Source organism: Corvus cornix, chromosome Z (assembly GCF_000738735.6).
Source record: "Corvus cornix cornix isolate S_Up_H32 chromosome Z, ASM73873v5, whole genome shotgun sequence".
Lineage (NCBI taxonomy): Eukaryota > Metazoa > Chordata > Aves > Passeriformes > Corvidae > Corvus > Corvus cornix.
This window is the reverse complement of record NC_046357.1, coordinates 30,604,471-30,622,931: the sequence shown is the minus strand read 5'-3', so window position 1 is coordinate 30,622,931 and position 18,461 is coordinate 30,604,471. Positions and strand designations below refer to the sequence as shown.

The 18,461-nt window shown below is 40.1% G+C and overlaps 1 protein-coding gene across 6 annotated transcripts in view; it reads right to left on the bottom strand.

Moving 5' to 3' along the window:
* Positions 1-18,399, bottom strand: part of HOOK3 (hook microtubule tethering protein 3) — an 87,360-nt gene extending 68,961 nt beyond the window's left edge. For 4 of the 6 annotated variants that reach the window (XM_039566899.1, XM_039566900.1, XM_039566902.1 and 1 more), the window contains exons 1-2: positions 18,280-18,398; positions 4,141-4,226 (exon numbers count right to left, since the gene is read on the bottom strand). In XM_039566899.1, coding sequence (XP_039422833.1) covers positions 4,141-4,226; positions 18,280-18,336 — 143 coding nt within the window. In that variant the 5' untranslated portion in view covers positions 18,337-18,398. Of the gene's footprint in view, positions 1-4,140; positions 4,227-18,279 lie in introns of all 6 variants that reach the window. The other 2 variants (XM_039566903.1, XM_039566904.1) reach the window with 1 other exon arrangement.
* Positions 18,400-18,461: the final 62 nt, after the last annotated feature.

Here is an 18,461-nt window from a genome sequence, read left to right as displayed (position 1 = left end):
CTCTCATTACTATTAGGCTCAAAAAATGCACACTTATGAAGAACCTTAAACAAGAGGCAGCTATACTGAAAAGCACCCAATTTTCAAGGAACACAAATTACAAAAATAGTAGTTTATCCTTCTCAGTGGAATAAGAGTAATGGCATTTAAGTTGTATCTGTAGTTAAAACAATAAATTTGTCCTTTGAAGACTAACTTTTTTGAGAGATTTTCACATCAAAGACACAACTATTCAAGTTTTCACTGCAAATTATATGTCTGCAGTGACCTGGTGCTTTCAGGCTTGTTCTTTGCTATTTAACTTCACTGCATGACTTTTCCAAATAACCTTAAGCATGCAGCTATCTTCCTGTTGTACAGTTCTACATCTGCAAAAATTGTCTTCTACACTTGCTTCATATTGTTGAACATGCCCTGACTCCCAGATAAGTATTCTTCCTGTTGTATCTGTTCAAAGGAGCAAAAGGAGGATTTCACTCCTAGTGTTGAAATTGGTTTCATTTTCAAGAAAGATTATTTAAAATGGCTTTGTCAACAGGCTCCTGATCAGTTTTCCAGTTAGCTATACAAATGCTGATCCCTGTGTTTGACCTATATTTCAATCTCATGTCCAGGGAAAGAAACAATGCTTGGCTATTCTACAATCCTTGGTTTCCGCTTCAAAAATCAATCAGACTAATCTTCTGTTACTCTTCTTATCTTGTACTACTTATCTTCTGTTTATTCTGTTTTATAAAGAAAAAACAAAAAAGAAGCAATAATATTTTCTCTCAAAATTGTTCATGTTATCATTCCTGTCATACAATCCAAGATCAGATTGCTCCTGCTCTTCAGAGTTTAGATAAACAGGAATGCAGTCAAGATTTAGCAATACTGTTGCTAAATTTCAGCATGAGAATATGTCTGTTCATTACATAAGTAGGCAAAATGTCAAATCTGAAGCACAACTACTGATGCCTTTTCCTGGTCTTAAAATCAAGACTGAAACACAGAAGGGAAAAAGGGATTTTACCTTGGTATCTATTTTAAGGATCTTTAGGTGCACTGAAAGTGCACATCCAGGTCAAATGCACCGCAGTGCACACCGCAATGCCCCCACCAAAAGATCAGGTATAACATTATAGGTCTTACTAGTTAGCATATCTATCAAAAATTCCCTAATGAGAGGCTTGAATGAGCCCCCCTCCCCAAGGAACCTTCCCCATGATGGTTCTATCTTAGTTTACAAAATGTGTTCTGGAGAAGACCTTGAGGTCTGGGGCACGCTGATCTGTAACTATGAAACTTCTAAAATGTTTAGTCTCCTAGCTGGATAAACAAGTCCAAGAATGTAGGCAAAAAGCACTAAGAATACAGAAGTTGTAAAAAGGTATAACAGGGGTATAAAAGAAAAGGCAAAAAATCATCATGGCATCACTACCATAAAGTAGGATAGTCAAATAATTTTGGCATGTTCACATTATTACATAGGGCATAAAGAAAGAATTATAAATTGTTTAGTTGGTCTTTATATTTAGCTGGAAAAAACTGAAGAATTTCTGTTTCAGTGTCAGCATGGCAGTTGTTACAAAAATATTTTAAAATAATGCTACAGAAATGCAATATTTGTATTGTATATTTATTCTAAAAATATTAGTTCATCAACTTAAAACAGTATCTTAGAACCATGTGCTAAAAAGTCCTGCTTTATTTGACTACATTGAGATTTCCCTTTTCCCCTTTTTTATTCTTCCTGTGAACTGGCAGCCCCTTCTCGCTCTAGGAGGACAGCTCCTGCTCCTGAGAATCTGCAACTACAGAACAGACTCAGTGCCCTCAAACAGTTACAGTCCTAGGAGCTCTGTCAAACAAATCATCTGTGTTCAGTAAACCTGAGCCATGCAGCAGCACAAGAGGGAAGTGCTAAGCACTAGCACAGGATGGAGGACCCTCATCTACTGACTAACATCATCCAAGAAGGCCTGTTGCTTGCTCGGGGTTTGAATTCCTGGCATTGTTGAAAGACTGCTGAAGCTTGTCCAACCCTCACACTATTACTCCTCCTGCTCTTCCACCTGGGCACGAGTGGTACAGCTAGGGAAACCTGCAAAGTGCCAAGTGTGATTATGTGGCTTCGGAAGCTATGGTCAAGGCTCAAGTAGCGTTCACCCCAGTTACATCAGTTAGTGAGGAGGAGGTTTGAGCAGCAGACAGATCCTGCAGGTCAACAACCAGCTGCAATCTAGTGTTGGCAACAAAGTTTTGGTTTCAATAGCCATTGAACCCTTCTGAGAATCAAGGACTGCTAGGAAGAGATGGGATCCACCAGACTGTGGTGGGCAGACACATCTTCACTAACGGGCTGGCCAAGGTGGTAAGAAGAGTTTTATAAAAGTAACAACACAAAAATGAACAGTAAGTGACAAAGCAGTGGACTCTGTTGAAAAACTAGGGGCGAGGAATGATGTGAACAAAAGATACCTCATAGTCAACAAAACAGGGCCAGGTGAAGTGGGATCACCCCAAGCATATGCACACAAATATAGAAAGGCCTAAAGAAGAACACTCTGGGGAAAGCTTCATTCTTGGGAATCAGAATGACTGGATGCATACATGGAGTGCTTGTGCACTAATGCATGCAGCATGGCAAACAAATAGGAAGAAGCAGAGCTCTGTATGTAGTTACAAAGTCACAGTCTCACTGGGATCATGAAGTTGTGGTAGGATGGCTCACATGCCAGGGCTGCTGCCATGAACATACACAGGCTCTTTAAGAAGAACAAGCTGAGAAGGCAGTGACAGGGAGACGCCCTTCCTGTGAGAGAGCAGTGGGAATGGATGAGCTCTGTCTTAGGATGGATATGAGCCAGCTGAGAGATTACTGGACAGGATGACTAAGCAGACTAACGTAAGTGACACTGTTACAGATTCCTGCTACAGACTGCCTGATCAGGATAGCATCTTCATAGAAGAACTGATCAAGCATGATGGAGGTAACTGGATAGCAAGGTGGGCTGAAAAATGGCTGAAATGCCAGGCTCAGAGGTTTCAGAAGCATGAAATCCAGCTTGAGGCCAGTCCACTAGCAGCATACCCAGTGGGTCAATACTATTAAATGTCTTTAATAGAGACCTAGATGACAGGACAGAGGGCAATTTTTCATATAATACAAAAATGGAAGGAGTGTTTGATACACCTGATAGTTGTGTTGACATTTAAGAGAAATTTGACAAGCTGGAAAAACACATTGAGAGGAACCTTACACATTTCAGAAAAGATAAGTGCAAACAAACCCTATTCACCAGTATATACTGGGGGCCAGCTGGTTGGAAAACAGCTTTTCAGACAAGAAACTAGGTAGAAACCAAGTGGAACGCACTCCAGCAAGGTGTCCTTGCAGCAAAGAAGGCCAAACACAACCTGGGCTGTGGCTGTGTTGGGAAGATCGTTGCCAGCAAGCCAAGGGAGGTACTGCTCAGATATGTTAAACCCGTATCTGAATTGCTGCATCCTGGACTCCCCAGTATGAGAGACACCTGGACATACATAGTAGTTCAGCAAAGGGCAATTAAGACGATTAACAGACTGCATTTTCTGTCAAATGAGATGAGACTGGATGAGTTGTGTTTGTTTAGCCTCAAGAAGAGAGGGCTCAGTAGGATCTTACCAATCCTGTGTATAAATAACCTAATGCTTCTTCTTTATACACTCACATAATGTCAGTGGTGTCTAGTGAACAGACAAGGGATAGCGGAAACAAATTGAAAAGTACTTCCAACTGCAAACAACTAAACTGACAGTTCCATTCAGTTTATCACAGAAGTTTCATTACATTAAACTAATTCTAACAACGATCAGGACCTTACCTTGCACTGATTTCAATTTTAAGTGGGAATCTGTAAGTTCAGTTTTAATTCAGCTTACTTTCCAGTAAGTTCACACCTGACTAAACTCTTCCCTAAAACAAAACTTTTTTTATTTAAGATAGTTATCTGTAAACAACAGAGAAAAAAATCATTAGTCATGTTCCAGTTTAAAGTACCATCTAAGCCACATCCTTACGGAATACCAACCAAGTTTGAACTAAAACACATGTAAATATTGAAAAATGTACAGATAAAAATCCTCTGTATTTAATTCATTAAGTAAAGAATTACTTACATTTTTTGAAGGACCTGGGCCATCACAACCCCACTCGTTAAATCTTCCACACTCTGGCATGGTGCCTCAACATTAAACGTTTGGATCTGTGGGAGAAAGGAAAAAGTTATCTTTTTTTCCTTCAATGTCAAGGAATTTTCAAAAGTTTGAAAAAAATGATACCAAATAGCAAACAGAATAAATGCCACACATTTAGTGTACATATTAGGTTTAAAAAGCTTTATATTTAATAGCCATCAAAGAAATTGTTTTCTCAATAAACTTTGCTACAAAAATCAGTATTAAATTCTCCAAAAGGCAAACTTTCCACTGCATTTTCTACTTACTGAAAGTGATCAGTGCATTAAAGTACTTCCATATATTCATGTGCATATATTCAAGTACACTGTCTCAATCAACAAAAGTAAGAAACTCAGTTTTTAGAAGAAACACTGAACCCACAGAATGCTCATCAGCTCCCCACAATGAGAAGACAAAATGTAGATTGACTTATATATTCCAAACTTCATTATTCCCTGCTATCAGACGGAAGAGAAGAAGACGATGCTGTTAAACCGTAATTGGTCTATGCACTACTAGCATTCTGAGCCTTTCAGTCTGCTGTATTAACACAGTGACAGGCACTACAGTCCACAGCAAAGCACTTTTCTTCCTTGCTCTCTTGGTGAGAAGAATCAGTCCACTTCAGTACAATCTTTTTAACTGGTCTAACTTATTTGATAATTTATTTTAAAGTAACATTATTTTTAAATGATGTGGATGATTTTGCAAAAGTAATTTTGATGGTATTATTTGGGGGATATCTGCCTAGTGTTCTCTGCTACTATCCTCCTCCTAGGGGAAGCCTGGGCTTATTTGTAGAAAGCACTACTCATATGCACAAGGGATAAGACAGTCTACAAGAGCACTTGCAGCTTCAGAGTACACAAATGTTAGATACATCAATCATTTTTTTTCTGAACATAATGTACGACCATTCATGCTTTAGTGGCATCTGAAGGAGTAACAGTGATCAGTCATTTCCCAATAAATACCCTTTATATGTGTGTCTTAGAATAAAAGACAATTCATGTAACAGTGTGAAATTTTGAAGGTACTTCTCTGAGAAGACTCTCAAAAGGTCACGTGCACAACAACCAGATTCTTCTTACACTTTTGGAATAGGTATAAGCACTCTAGGTCATGGAAGGTACAATAGATCATGCAAGAACTCTAGCAGTGCCATTTAACATTAATTTGGAGTACAGGCACCTAGGTGAATTTTCCTTTTTTTTCCCTTTATTCTGGAGAAAAAAAATAACACTCTATTAGGAAAAAAAAGCAATGATATCCATGAAGAGTCAAAAATTTAAGCTCTCAGAGCATGTTTCCTGATCAAGTTCAACTGTGACCAGTCAATCATGTCCATGTTCCAAAAGCACATGAATAAATTACTGAGTGGCATATAAAACAGACAGAAGTGACCTCTGCACTTCTGATTCAGACTTTCTTACAGCATGGTCTGAGCTACTTTAAAAAAACCAAACCACAGCTGCTTCTCTAGAAAATCAAGAAGCCATCATAGATTGTCAGGACACTAGATGCAAATTGGAGTGGGTGGGTGAGGAAAAAAAACCCACACATGAAAACACAGCATAACAGGATATAACACTGATTTGCTATTTTGCCAGAAAATTGAATTTACCAGTAGTCTCTGAATTGCGGCAACACTGTTGAAGGAATACAGAGACAATTTTGAGTCCCCAGCTCAGCAACACATTAAACAAGAAATAATACTTTACAGCTAAAAAAAAAAGGGGCTGCAATGATACCATGGATGCTTATGCTTGAAGAAGTTCAAGATGCAAAAAAGAAAAAATTATCAAGCATAGAAAATGGAAACGTTTTTCTAATTTTGCATATTATACCTTTAACTAATGAAAATTGAAATCACTTTGCTGCACAATAGCCAAATCAAAAAATCACTTAAGAAGTACTGCTATTATGGTTTTGCAGAAATAGGCAACGTTAAATGTTATTTTCAAATAAGCAACAGCAACATAATTAAGGTCTTCAGAGTTTTTTAGATTTATTTTGTAACTTGATATATGAAACACCTCCTTGACTAAATAAAAGCGTATGTAGATGATATCACTACACTGATGGTTAAAGAAAGATGACTAAGCCTATTTCCAAAACACAGAAAAACAAGATGCACATTCTCTGTTATTTTGTATATAATTTTATCATCATACTTCCCCAACACTTTACATAGAGAAAAAGGTCAAAAGTTTCACTAAGGTTCAGGTAATCTATTTCTTCCTCCCATAACCACACATGCAAGATTGCCATTGAGGAAAATAAATGTTTTTCATAGTAAGCTGTCAAAGAACAGAAAGAAAGACTTAAATTAATGTGACTTTTATCTTCACTCATGTTTAAATTTTATAATAAATGTCTTTGCTTTTATATTTCAACTGTGTCAAATTTATGCTGCAAAACATTTATACAAATCTTAAAAAACAATGAAGTATATCCTTTTCATATGCTTCAGCAAGTATCCTCCAGAGATACAAAAGTAACAAATTTTCTTCAAAAAACCTTACATAAAACAGCTTTTCAAATTTGCATCAAAGTTAAACTCCTATACCATTCTCAGTTCTACAATACGCTAAACCCCTCTAGGAAAGCAGAGTTCATTTTCCAGAAGGGAAAAAATGGTAACAATGTGGCAATGCATACACAGAGTCCGGCCATGGAGAAAAAGGAGCAAATTTAAATTTGTGTGAGTGTGTAGGCCTCTAAACAGCTATTCAGTAACAGCTGTTAAAACAGTGCTCTTCCTGTGCATTGTGATGTATCTCCTTCTGGAAGACTTCTCTCCCTTCCTGCAGAACTGCTCCTCTGCTCCTCCTTCTTGAGTGTTTGCAATGCACTCCTCATCTTTAGTTCCACAACACTGAAAATTAATTCCTGTTTGCTGATATGATTCTTGGGATTTTTTCCCCACTTCTTGAACCAGTGTATGGAGTCTGTGGGCACACATGAATCTCATGGATGCAACAAGGCCAAATGCTGCAACTGGGTTGGGGCAGCCCCCCAATCAACACAGTCTGGGGGATGAACAGATCAAGAGCAATCCTGCTGAGAGGGAATTGGGGGTGCTGGTGGGTGAGAGGCTGAAAATGAGTCAGAAACGTGCATGGCCAGCAGGTTAAGGGAGGCAATTTTCCCACTCTACTCCTCTCTCATGAGACCCCACCACTCTTATATGTCCAACTCTAGGGTCCTTAGTACAAGGAAGACATGGATCTGTTGGAGCAGGTTCTGAATAGGGCCACAAAAATGATGAGAGGACTTTCTTCCTATGAGGAAAGGCTGGGAGAGTTGGGGTTGTTCAGTCTGGACAAGAGAAGGCTTCAGGGATATGTCACTGTGGCCCTTCAGTAGTTAAAGGGAAGATGGGGACATACTTTTAAACAGGCCCTCTAGCAACCAGAAAAGCAGTAACAGTTTTAAACAGAAAGAGCATAGATTCAGACTAGATACAAGGAAGAATTATTCTAAGATGAGGGTGGTGAAACACTGGAACAGGTTGCCCAGAGAAGTGGTAGATGCCCCATCCCCAGTAAGGTTGGGTTAGGCTCTGTGCAACCTGATCCAGTTGAAGATGTCCCCACCCAAACCCAGGGGGCTGGACTACTTGACCTTTGAAGGTCCCTTACAACACAAACTATTCTATGATCCTATCACACAAGAGTCTGGGGAAAAGAAAGGGGTAAAGTAAAAAACCCCAGCCACTTGACTCAATCACTAGGTCTAGTAAGCCTTCATACCTTCCATCAACTATCATGTAATGAAAGAGAAGGGTGCTTTAATTTTACTAAATATTAATCCAGATCTCTGATCCACACGGACATGAACAGTAAATTTTTATACAAAGCTTAAAATAAGGATTAACAGGTGACAGTTACAACGTAAAGGAGGCTATCACTGGGGACTAAATAATTGCTTCAGGAAGACAAAACCTTAGAAAATTTACAGTTCCTCATTACATATATGGCTAGAGAGGATTTGTTAGCTACTAGAGATAGGATGCAAAAATGTTTTTCATGAAAAACACCTATGATATGAAGGTAAGTGAACTGGACAAACACTCAGTTGTCAAAGACAGTAGGTAAAAACCAGGATGAAAATGTGATGGGGAACTCAGCATAACATGAAACTTGATGGGGAAAAAAAGAAGTAAAAAACAAACCAAAGCAAACCAATTCCGCCTCAAAGACAAAAAAAATTCTCAATGACTTTTCCCTTCACAACACTAAGGGATAATGAAAGACTTGCTCTTTGCTGAGTGATTATATACACAGCTTGGTTTTTATTACTGATACAGTTACGTAATAAACCTTTTAAGTATGGTTTTGAAATAATACCTCAAATCGTTGTTAGTGGTTCTTAGCAGATAAAACACTGTGTGACTGGTTACGTTAAGTATAAACACAACAAACAGTAACACCCAGTTACCAATTTATCTGAGCAAAGCACTCCCCAGTCACTGCTGGGGGATAAACTGGGCATCGGTCCACAGATTCTGACCAACCTGCTTGTTTCTGTTGGGTTTTGCCACTCTCTTTCCCTCTCCTTATCATTATAATTATTAGTACTGTTGTTATTAGCATATTTAGTGCTATATTATATTAATTATTAGTACTATTTTATATTGATGTTCTCTCTAGCCTATTATTACTATTATTGTTGCTATTTTGTTTCAATTATTAAATTTTTCTTATGTCAACCTGAAAGGTTTACCTTTTCTTTCCCATTCTTCTTCCCACTGGCAGGGGAATCAGCAGGGAATGAGCGAGCAGTTGTGCGATCCTTAATTCCCAGCAAGGGTTAAACTTCAGAATTATTTATCCACTATTTTCCTATACTTTTGGAACTGACTATGCAAGCTTACAGCTAGCTGCCATGTAGAGCCTAGAACAATACCGTGCCACTACAGAAGAAATAAATCACATAGACAAGACACAGAGAAGTGGCTGTGAAAGGAAACAAGAAAGGAACCAGCCTCACTGGGTTGGATGCAAAGAACACACTAGCAGAGAAGATTAAGGTGGGTTGGATACTTCTGTTCTTGCACATTAATCCTGTACTACCTACAAGTTATGCAAGAATCTCACTAAAATAACGTTTACTCAGCTTCAATGCCTGGAGGAAACCAGAATATAAATTCTTTTCACAATGGCAAGATAATTATGTGATACACACAGTTGTTCTTCCTCAGATGTAAAATTCTTGTATTGAGACAGATCTTTCAAATTAGAAGTGGATTCCCATCCTAAAAGCAGATCCTATGCTTTTGGATAACCTTAAGGTTTCTTCACCCATTTTTCTCCTCACAGTTGGTAGCACTGCTATCTTCTGCCTGCACAGTCATGGCACAAGCTGTTTTTTCATGCTTTCCAAGACAACAGCAGACTGCATGAAACCAACAATGGGGAAACAGATTCTCTAACAAGCAGCAGTTTTATTCCAAGATTTGAATTTGTGAATGTTTCCACTGATTTTTAGGTTGTCAGATTTTCATTACTAAAATATCAAAAGCTACTTTGCAATCCAGCTGTAATGCTAGGCACTCAATTAGCCCAACAATGAAATTACAAGGCTTTTATATTACTGGTCAGGGTGGGGATTCTTCTAGGGAAGGACCTGAATATGAATTTTTAATTAATTTCCCTCTCATTTTATGTATATTGTGTTTAACCCGAAATATCTGAACAAGTCAAAGCCAGGAAATAGCTCAATCAATATATTTTATTCAAAATGACACTTTTTCAAATATTAAATATTTCCTTCACAGAAACACAGCACAGAAATTAGAAGATACACCTTTGATGCCTTAGGTTTTAACCTTTATATTTTTCAAATTCTGTACTGCTCGGTGTGTGACTCTGAAGTTTCTTGTAGCCTGTTAACTTCTGCTCTCTCATGCTAGGTAGACATAACAAAGCCTCTCTGGCCCTGCTTTCCAAGGACACCAAGACTGTTCTAGGCCAAAAGTATAAACCAAAGAGCAGCTAAGGTGGGGGGGAAAGCTGAGGGGGAAACTGAAGCTTTAACTGGAGAATTAACCCTGCTGTGCAAATGAACCAAACCTATAAAAGAGTGAAGAACTCGTGACCTGGGGTCCATCTTGGGGTCCATTTTGGCAATAGCCTGTAGCTGCCAGGGTGTACCTTTGAAGGCCTTTCAAATAAATACCTATTTTATTCTTTCACTCCTGTCCAGTCTCTGTGTCTAGTAGGCCTCTTAAGGTATCACCTTAACTAAAGCTTTCTTACTCAAGGAGTTAAGAGATGAGAGAGCCATGACAGCATAATGCAGTTACTGCTGCACTGTCTTGGCATTGCCACTAAATTGCTGCTAACTGAAGTGTTCAAGTATGACAAATTATTAAGGATACAATGAACAGAGTCTCAAGTCTGAATGGTTTTTGGTTTAACCATTTCAGAAACATTAATGAGAAGACAAGCTAACCTACCAACTCCTGTGGTGAAAATGAATGTATTCCTGTTTTCAGCTGAAAGCCAGATGAGCCAACAGATGAAAAAGAACTCTAAACAGCATTTGCAATGAAGATAAAATGAAAATGTAATACAAAATAGAAAGGCCTAAAACAACACCATAAACCAATGGCTCTTTCCAGTCAATGCTTTCTCTTCTCAAAATACAAGCTACTAAGAAAATGCAAAACTGCCAAACATTAAATCAGTGCACCCACGTTTATAGGATATGTACATTCACATTCCACCAAGCACCAATGAATTTTAGCAAGCTTCAAAAGTGCCTTTTAAGACAGGAAATATTTTCTCATGGCAAAAAAAACCCTAACCCAAAACACAAATGGTAGGATTTCCAGCAACCAGCAGCTTCCTCTGTTAATCGGAGTGCAAAAATTTCCATCTCTACTACTCAGAAGTGACAAAATAACACACTTACAACAATGTCATATTAAACACCGAAGTATGATATGTTCTACTTTCAGTACTCTGACTCACAGAAGCCTAGATGATAATTCAGCCCATAGAATTAGGACACATGAAGTTTCACCGAAGAAGGATAATGAAACTTTTCTGTAAAAAGAGGTGTTCAGTGAACAAAAGAATTAAATTCTTTTTATTCCAAATGAAGATGGCTAGGCTACTAGAAACCTGAACAACATCAGGCAAATGTGCCCAAATTGATCCATACTAAAATAAAGAACAGGCAGCAAGACCTAGCAACTATGTGAGGGCACAGGGCCAAGTCAATTAACTTCTTGGCTAGTGGCTAGTCAGAGAAACTTCCCAAATTTATACTTATTTCTAATATTACTTAAACAACAAAACAAAAAACCCCAAATCAAACAAAAAGCAAACAGAACAAAAAATAAATAAAACAAGAAGTGAAAAGAGATGACAGCTTTCCCCTTGCAAAATACAAAAGAAGAATAACAACTATTTAAAGCCTGTAACTCCAACCTTTGCTGCTATAATTCAGATGAGAAATATTGTCCCTATTGACAGGCGAAGGTAAGAGCTCTCTTCCCCAAAGGCACAGAAGATGAATCCAAGAACACTAAGTTCTACTGAAATATCATCTGCACACACTTTCTGATCAGTGTGGAAACACAGGCTTTCACAGAATCACATGAGTAAGAAAGATTTAGCAGTTAAAAGATAGGATTAAGAGAAAGCTGGCACTAAGTTTTCACCAGATTAAGAAATTTCAGACTTAACAGATTCTAGAACTGGTAACACAGATGTATAGCACACCACTAAAATTAGCATATCTTGCAGTTCAAGTCTTCTCCTTTTCCTTCCTTACATTTCAACAGTTTCCTGAACTTCATGGAATTCTGTGCAGAACAAGATTTTTCAGAGGCTGACCAAATTCCATGGTTCCTTAATAAAAAGGCAGGAGCCACCATGTAACAGCATCTTTTGACACTGTCCATAAAATAAAATCATTAACCCTGCCAGAGTGATCAAGTCATGCTGTCTGGTTTTTTTTTTTTTTTCCTAGCCACAAAAGGGGCAGTACAGTTAATAAAACCAAACACACACACAAAAAAACACACAAAAAATAAAATAAGAAACAAACAAAAAAACCCACAAACAAATTCTGTTACAGTTAGTTACACACTTATTTCTACTTATTCCTACACTGAAGTGAAACTATGGATACCTTGCTGCCATGGCAAACAAGTTCAGTCAAAGATTTTTCTTACGTAATCCTGAAATGTAGAAAGGCTGTAACTCATTTAATAATTTGCAACACTGGAATGAATAAATTACAGAGGCTCATTTCCCCGATCTATTGTGCCCAAAATATAAATCATGTGGGGTAAAATATGCATTTGTTGCTTAAGTATCCTAACTTAGCTACCGTGAGAGACTTAGCTTCAAATGGGAGCTCCACAGAGGACACAAAGCACTACACTTCCAGCATGACACACTTTTGCAAAGAAGCTTGCAGCTAAACGGCATGAAAGAGCCCTAGGAATCCCCAGGACTAAAGCACATTATCATCAGATTTACAATGCATCTTCTTGTGCAATACTTGCTCCACTACCTGCATCACTTCAAAGACATTTCCTGTATGCCCCCTTTGAAAAGCTCCCATCCCTCTGTGGCCCCAGCTAGTCCACTGAAACACAACTCTAGCTTTGTATTCATTCAGAAGCTTCTGCCTGCCACAGGCAGGAGTGGAGTGCTGGCTGGATTCCCCCGCCCTTAACCTTAGAGAGCTTTTCCCTTCACTGAAACCCTTCTCCTCCTTTTCATGCTCTTTGTTCTCCGCCCTGAATGAGCAGTACTAAGGAACTCAAGGGAATGACTTAAGTCATGTATGGCAAAGGCAGGCAGAAAAACAATACAAGCATACTCTGCAGGGCACGAAACCACCACCAGTAGTTAAGGGAAAGAGTTAATCCCCCTCCCTTCCCTGTGTGGCAGGACCTGCCAGGTTGTTGGCAACAAAAGCCACAAGGACACTACTACTCTCTTTCCCTCATGGTTTTTCCAACCATGCATTCCTGCCTTAACCTTGTGCTAGTGTTGGTTGCCATGTGGCAAATAACCTTGCTGTTGTTTGCGGGTTTTTTTAATTAATTACTAGGACTTGCAAATTAAATTGATTAAACAACCCCAGACTTAGGCTCTGAAGTTGGGGGCACTTAACAAAACAAATTAGGCAATGACCTTTCTAAACGACCACACTAGAGTCAGCCAAGACAGCAGAGAGCAGCAAGTGCAATTGTGTAGCAGGGGAAAGATAAGAGGGGCTCACCGCTCAACTTGAATGCCTGCAATTGCTCTACAAAAGTCAAACATATTGCACCAGAGATCTCTAATGGTCCAGGAAGAACAGAATGTTAGAATATTATCTTCAAGTTTACAAGCCCCAAAATGTCACAATTAAGGCGGACAATTGTGCAAAATTCAGTTTGACTTAATCTCTTTGAAACATCTGTATTTAAGTATTTCAGAGAAGATAGAAACAGTTTTCTCTCGACACCTCCCACTTTGAGATTAACAAGCTAACAGAAAAGTTGTTTCCTTTACACTCTCTAAGGTTCACAGTTCCTAGGAGCAAGGTCTGTTTCTTCTCCAAGCAACATCTTGCAACCCTTCACCAAAAAACATGAGGGGGCCGAATTGGGAGCTGAAATTGAGCACATACTAAATCATATCTAAATTTTTTTTTCAGAGAACTGCTATAAACACACACTGTATAGAACAGCTCTTCAGGAAGGAGAAAATAGAAAAAAACCCAGCATTTTGGACAAGGCCCCAGAGAATGAAAATCTAACAGTGTCAAAGTGTACGCATGATGAATAATGCCTGCACCTCCAAATTCTGCGTTCAGTTTTCCTTTCTCAGGTTGACTTAAAAGATGGCAGGGAACATATACAAACTGTACCCTATTACCTTTAATTATCGTACTCCTATGTTATCAGCCTTCTATAACTTGCTCTTCAATGTGATCTTGAAGAGAACTTCCTCTTTCTTCCTGACCTCTCAGCAACATGTTAAAAAAATCCCTATTACCTAATAATGGTGCTAGACACTCCAGCTCCTTCAAACATGGTGAATGTTACACTCAGAATATCACAGAAACACCTATCCCTTTAAAAGCTGGAGCAACAAATTCTGTACTTAGTGAGAGGTCATAAAATATAAGAAAAGGTTGCTCAGCCTACTGGTCTTTCACATTAGTTACAGGGGCTGTCATCTGCCAGGTTCCTCAAGCCACATTCCATGACTGCTGACAAGTTCAAGATTTTTGCCCTCTGAACAGCAACATATTGTATTCAAACAGAATAGTTGTCTTGATTCACTGTCGTCATCATCAACACAATCAACCACTCCTGAAACATGTTGCTTTTTTCAAGAGGTAAGACATGCTGATGCAATTATATTATCAGGAGAAAATGAAACTCTACAGCTTTATGGTCAGTGGCCAAGGATTGGAAGAAGATGCAATTTAAACAGGTATAGCAAGTTGCCTACAATCTTGGCAGCCACAAGAAACGAGAGGAGTACATAAAAACGCAAATGCACAAGCATCGAGAACAGCATAATCTGAAAAAAACATAACCGGACAGTACAGAAAAACAGCGTCCCCAATAAACTCCAGCAATTTCTCTTTGAAGAGTGCCTACCAAGCACTTGCAAGCAGCCTTCTTGAGGAATCAAAATCTGTTTCAGCAGTTGGTCACATGGTCTCTGTACTTCATACTACCACAGACAAATCCTTACTGTTGGGGATAGGCCACGACACAGAATACAGCGATGCACTGTACTGAGGAGATTTTTCAGCCAAAAAGGCAGAAATGTCAGAGGACTCACACCACATAAATGACCAAAGTGCTTGTGAAATAGAGAATACTGAAACAGGAGCCTTGCAGTGTTTAGAAAGTTCTCACTTATCACAAAAGTTTTAACAGAAACTTCGGCCTTGAGGGTTGGAAAAGAAGAAAAGCAGACAAGATGCAGCTTGGTGGAGGCAGCACATACTAAAAAAGGAGATATTTGTCATAATGAAAGAAAGTTCATGACATGTCCACATCAACTTACTACTTACAACCACTTAGCAGCAACCTTTTTGAGGAATCCTCCTGTTTATATACCAATGCTAAGCAATCTTTTCAGTATCATACCTTAGTTCTGTGCTGAAAAAGAAAACTTCTCAGGTTACGTAGCAAAAGCCTATAGCCATCACAATGATTTCACACATATTAAAGTACAACTGGCACAGTTGACAGCGCTTCATGTTTTATGAAATGCCTCAGCTATGTACCTAAGTTGAGAGCACTCCTGACACCACACACACAAAAAACAACCCAAACTGAGCACCAAAACCCATGTGTTCACATGTGAACCAGTCTTAACTTTTGAGCAAAAAAAATGTTGTCAATCTCTTCTTAGATACACTGAAACAACTTTAGTATCATTGCAGGTATACCTCACAGACGTTTTTCTAAACTGCCTTGGCTGAAGCACAGCTTGGATAACAATTCCACAGTGCATAGGATAGTCTCAGAAGAGGTTTGTGGGAGATTTTTGGTAGAGCAATAATTCTACAATTACAGTAGGTTGCAAACAGTGCTGAAGTGCAATATCAATTTTGAGAAGCCTGTACTTGGTCTCCAGTCCTTCGTTTAGTTTTGCTCACGTTGCCACTACTGTGGCTGTCTCAAAGTAATATCATGGTCACCTGCTAAAGTGGTAGGAAGTCAAAGGTCACCCAGCTGTTTAAAATCCTGAACAAAAATTATTTAGGAACCCATTTAATGACACTGTCAGAGGGGTGAAAAATTAACAACAATTACACCCCAAGCTAAAGCCTAACAACAAAAATGGGTATTGGCAAAATATTAAAAAATAAACCAAAACATATTCAGATGTAAGCAGCTTGCCCCAGCTTAAACACAGCGGAACAGAAATCACAGGCATGCAAGGTAAAAAGCCTAAGCAATATTCTCCTTCATTAAAATCATGAGCTGGCAGAGGGAGGAGCACTTTCTTCTCACCCTATATACATCTGAGCAAACATTCAGTCTAGGCCGAACAGGTTCTCAGACTTGCAGAAACCCTTATCTATTCAAAACACAGACAAACCAGTTAAAGTACTTCTGTATGAATGTTAAGCAAGCAACCTGGGAGGTTAAGCCTGTTCTACTGAGCAGCCAGCTTCTCTGGTATAATGGGAAATGACTGGTCTTCCCAGATGTGCATAAACAGTTATTAAGACAGCTCTACCCTCCTCTCTAAATGAACGGTTTCCCAAGAATCATTATGGGACTTGAGAGAAAGCCAAGAAAAAAAAAAGCAACTTCTTTATAGACAATAAGTTTCACTGAAGAACAAAAAACCTCATTGCCTCTTCTGCAAGTTTCATGTATCCTGGAATAAACTGAAGTCACCTTTCTTCTTTTTACTGAGTCTGTTTCAAAGCCACATTCACACATAAATGATGAAACTGTAAAAATAATCCATAACTTCATACGTTCATCTCAGAATCAAGCTGACCCATTTGAATGCTGTTTTAAGAGAATTTACTATTTCTGCTAACCAAAAAAGCTGCAGCTAGTCTCTTCCTTAGCTCAATGTTTGAGTGGGTGGAAAGGTGAGAAGTGCAAAGGGATCTGTGTGGACCATTACTACAGACAGGACCAGGCTCCACTGGATAGGTACAGCTTCAGGAGTGCAGATTATAAAGACTGAGCCTCTCACTCAGCTTTTCTTTGCAGGTACTAACACCCATCGGCTTCCTCATATTGGGACTTTTCATTCCCCATACTTAAAGGAGAAAGCATGAAAAGCCAAAAGCAAGACAAGTGGCCAACCATAACAAAGGTAGAAAAATTGGCAGGAATGTGAAGGAAAGAGAAATTGGGTGACTTATTCCAGACTTACGCAAAGCATTTCCCCAAAAACCTCTTTCCCAATATCGTTGCCTTCTACACTTTTAGGCCACTTGTTCATCTCTAACAGTAAATTCATTTCCCTTGCTTATCCTTTTTGACTTTCACTGAGAAATCTAACCTGTTATTCCCCAGGAACTTACTTATCACCATCAGAGATTCAGTCAGCTTTGGCCTCTCATAGAAAAAATGTCTAAAAATTTCTGACTCTATTTAACAATCAGCTGTATTGCAGAGTTTCATATTCTAGGTCTTTACTTGGCAATTTTGCGCATAGAGAGGGGAAAAACCCCAAACCAAAATCCAGTGGTTTGAAACAACTAGTCAATAACTCAGCTACTGCAGAAACACAAGCTCCACGTCTGTGTTACAGTCATTGCTCAGACTACAGAGTAGCTGCAAACCCAAGTTTAACATCCACGACATCTGGGCTGCTCTTTGAGTGACAGCATAACCTAAAGACATTTTTGGAAGAAACTGCAAACATTAAAGTGGTATAAATCAATTGCTATTATAAGATCATAGAATGGTTTGGACCGGAAAAGAACCTTGAAGATCATCTGGTTCCAACCCCTCTGCCATGAGCAGGGACACCTTCAGCTAGACCAGGTTGCTCAGAGCCCCATCCAGCCAGGCCTTGAACACCCTAAGGGATAAAAATATCACCTCTTAGGTTGATACTGTAATATCCTCGACCTCATCGGTGAGTTCTGTCTCTCGAGACTCAAGCACTGCTTAGAAACAGACAAAAAACAAACAGGCGGAAATGCAAGTTTCTGATCAAAAAGGCGGCCTTGCTGGTCAGAGCAGCGGGCGGGGGCGAACAGCGGGGCACTGACAGACCGACGGCATAGCAGGACAAGGATCAGAGCCACGGCCTGCAGCTCGCCCGCCCAGCCCGGGCGCACCTGGGGGCGCTCCCGCGCCGGCCCCCCGGCCCTTTGTTCCCCTGCTGCAGGGGCAGCGTTGAGGCAGAGCACGGCCCTGCCCGGGCACCCCCGGAGCGCCAATATAAGACGTAAACAAGGCAGGGCCGGGCCGCTCGAGCTCCGCCGACCCCGACCCGGGCGCGGTGCGGGCCGCGGGGCCTCTATCACCGGAGCGGAGGCGCGGCGGGGCGGGAGGCGCCCAGCGCCGCGGCCCTGCGGTGCGGCACAGCTCGGTGCGGGCGGGCAGCGAGCACTCACCCAGGTGAGCAGGCTCTCGCCGAGCTCGGCGCGCTCCAGGCTCTCCACGTTGAACATGGCGGGGCTGCGGGGCCGCGGCCGGGTCGGTACCGCCGGTCCCGCCCCGCCCCGTCCCGGCCGGGCGGTGGCGCCGACACGTCACCGCGCCCTGGCGGAGTCCGGCCGCGCGCGCCTGCGCTCGG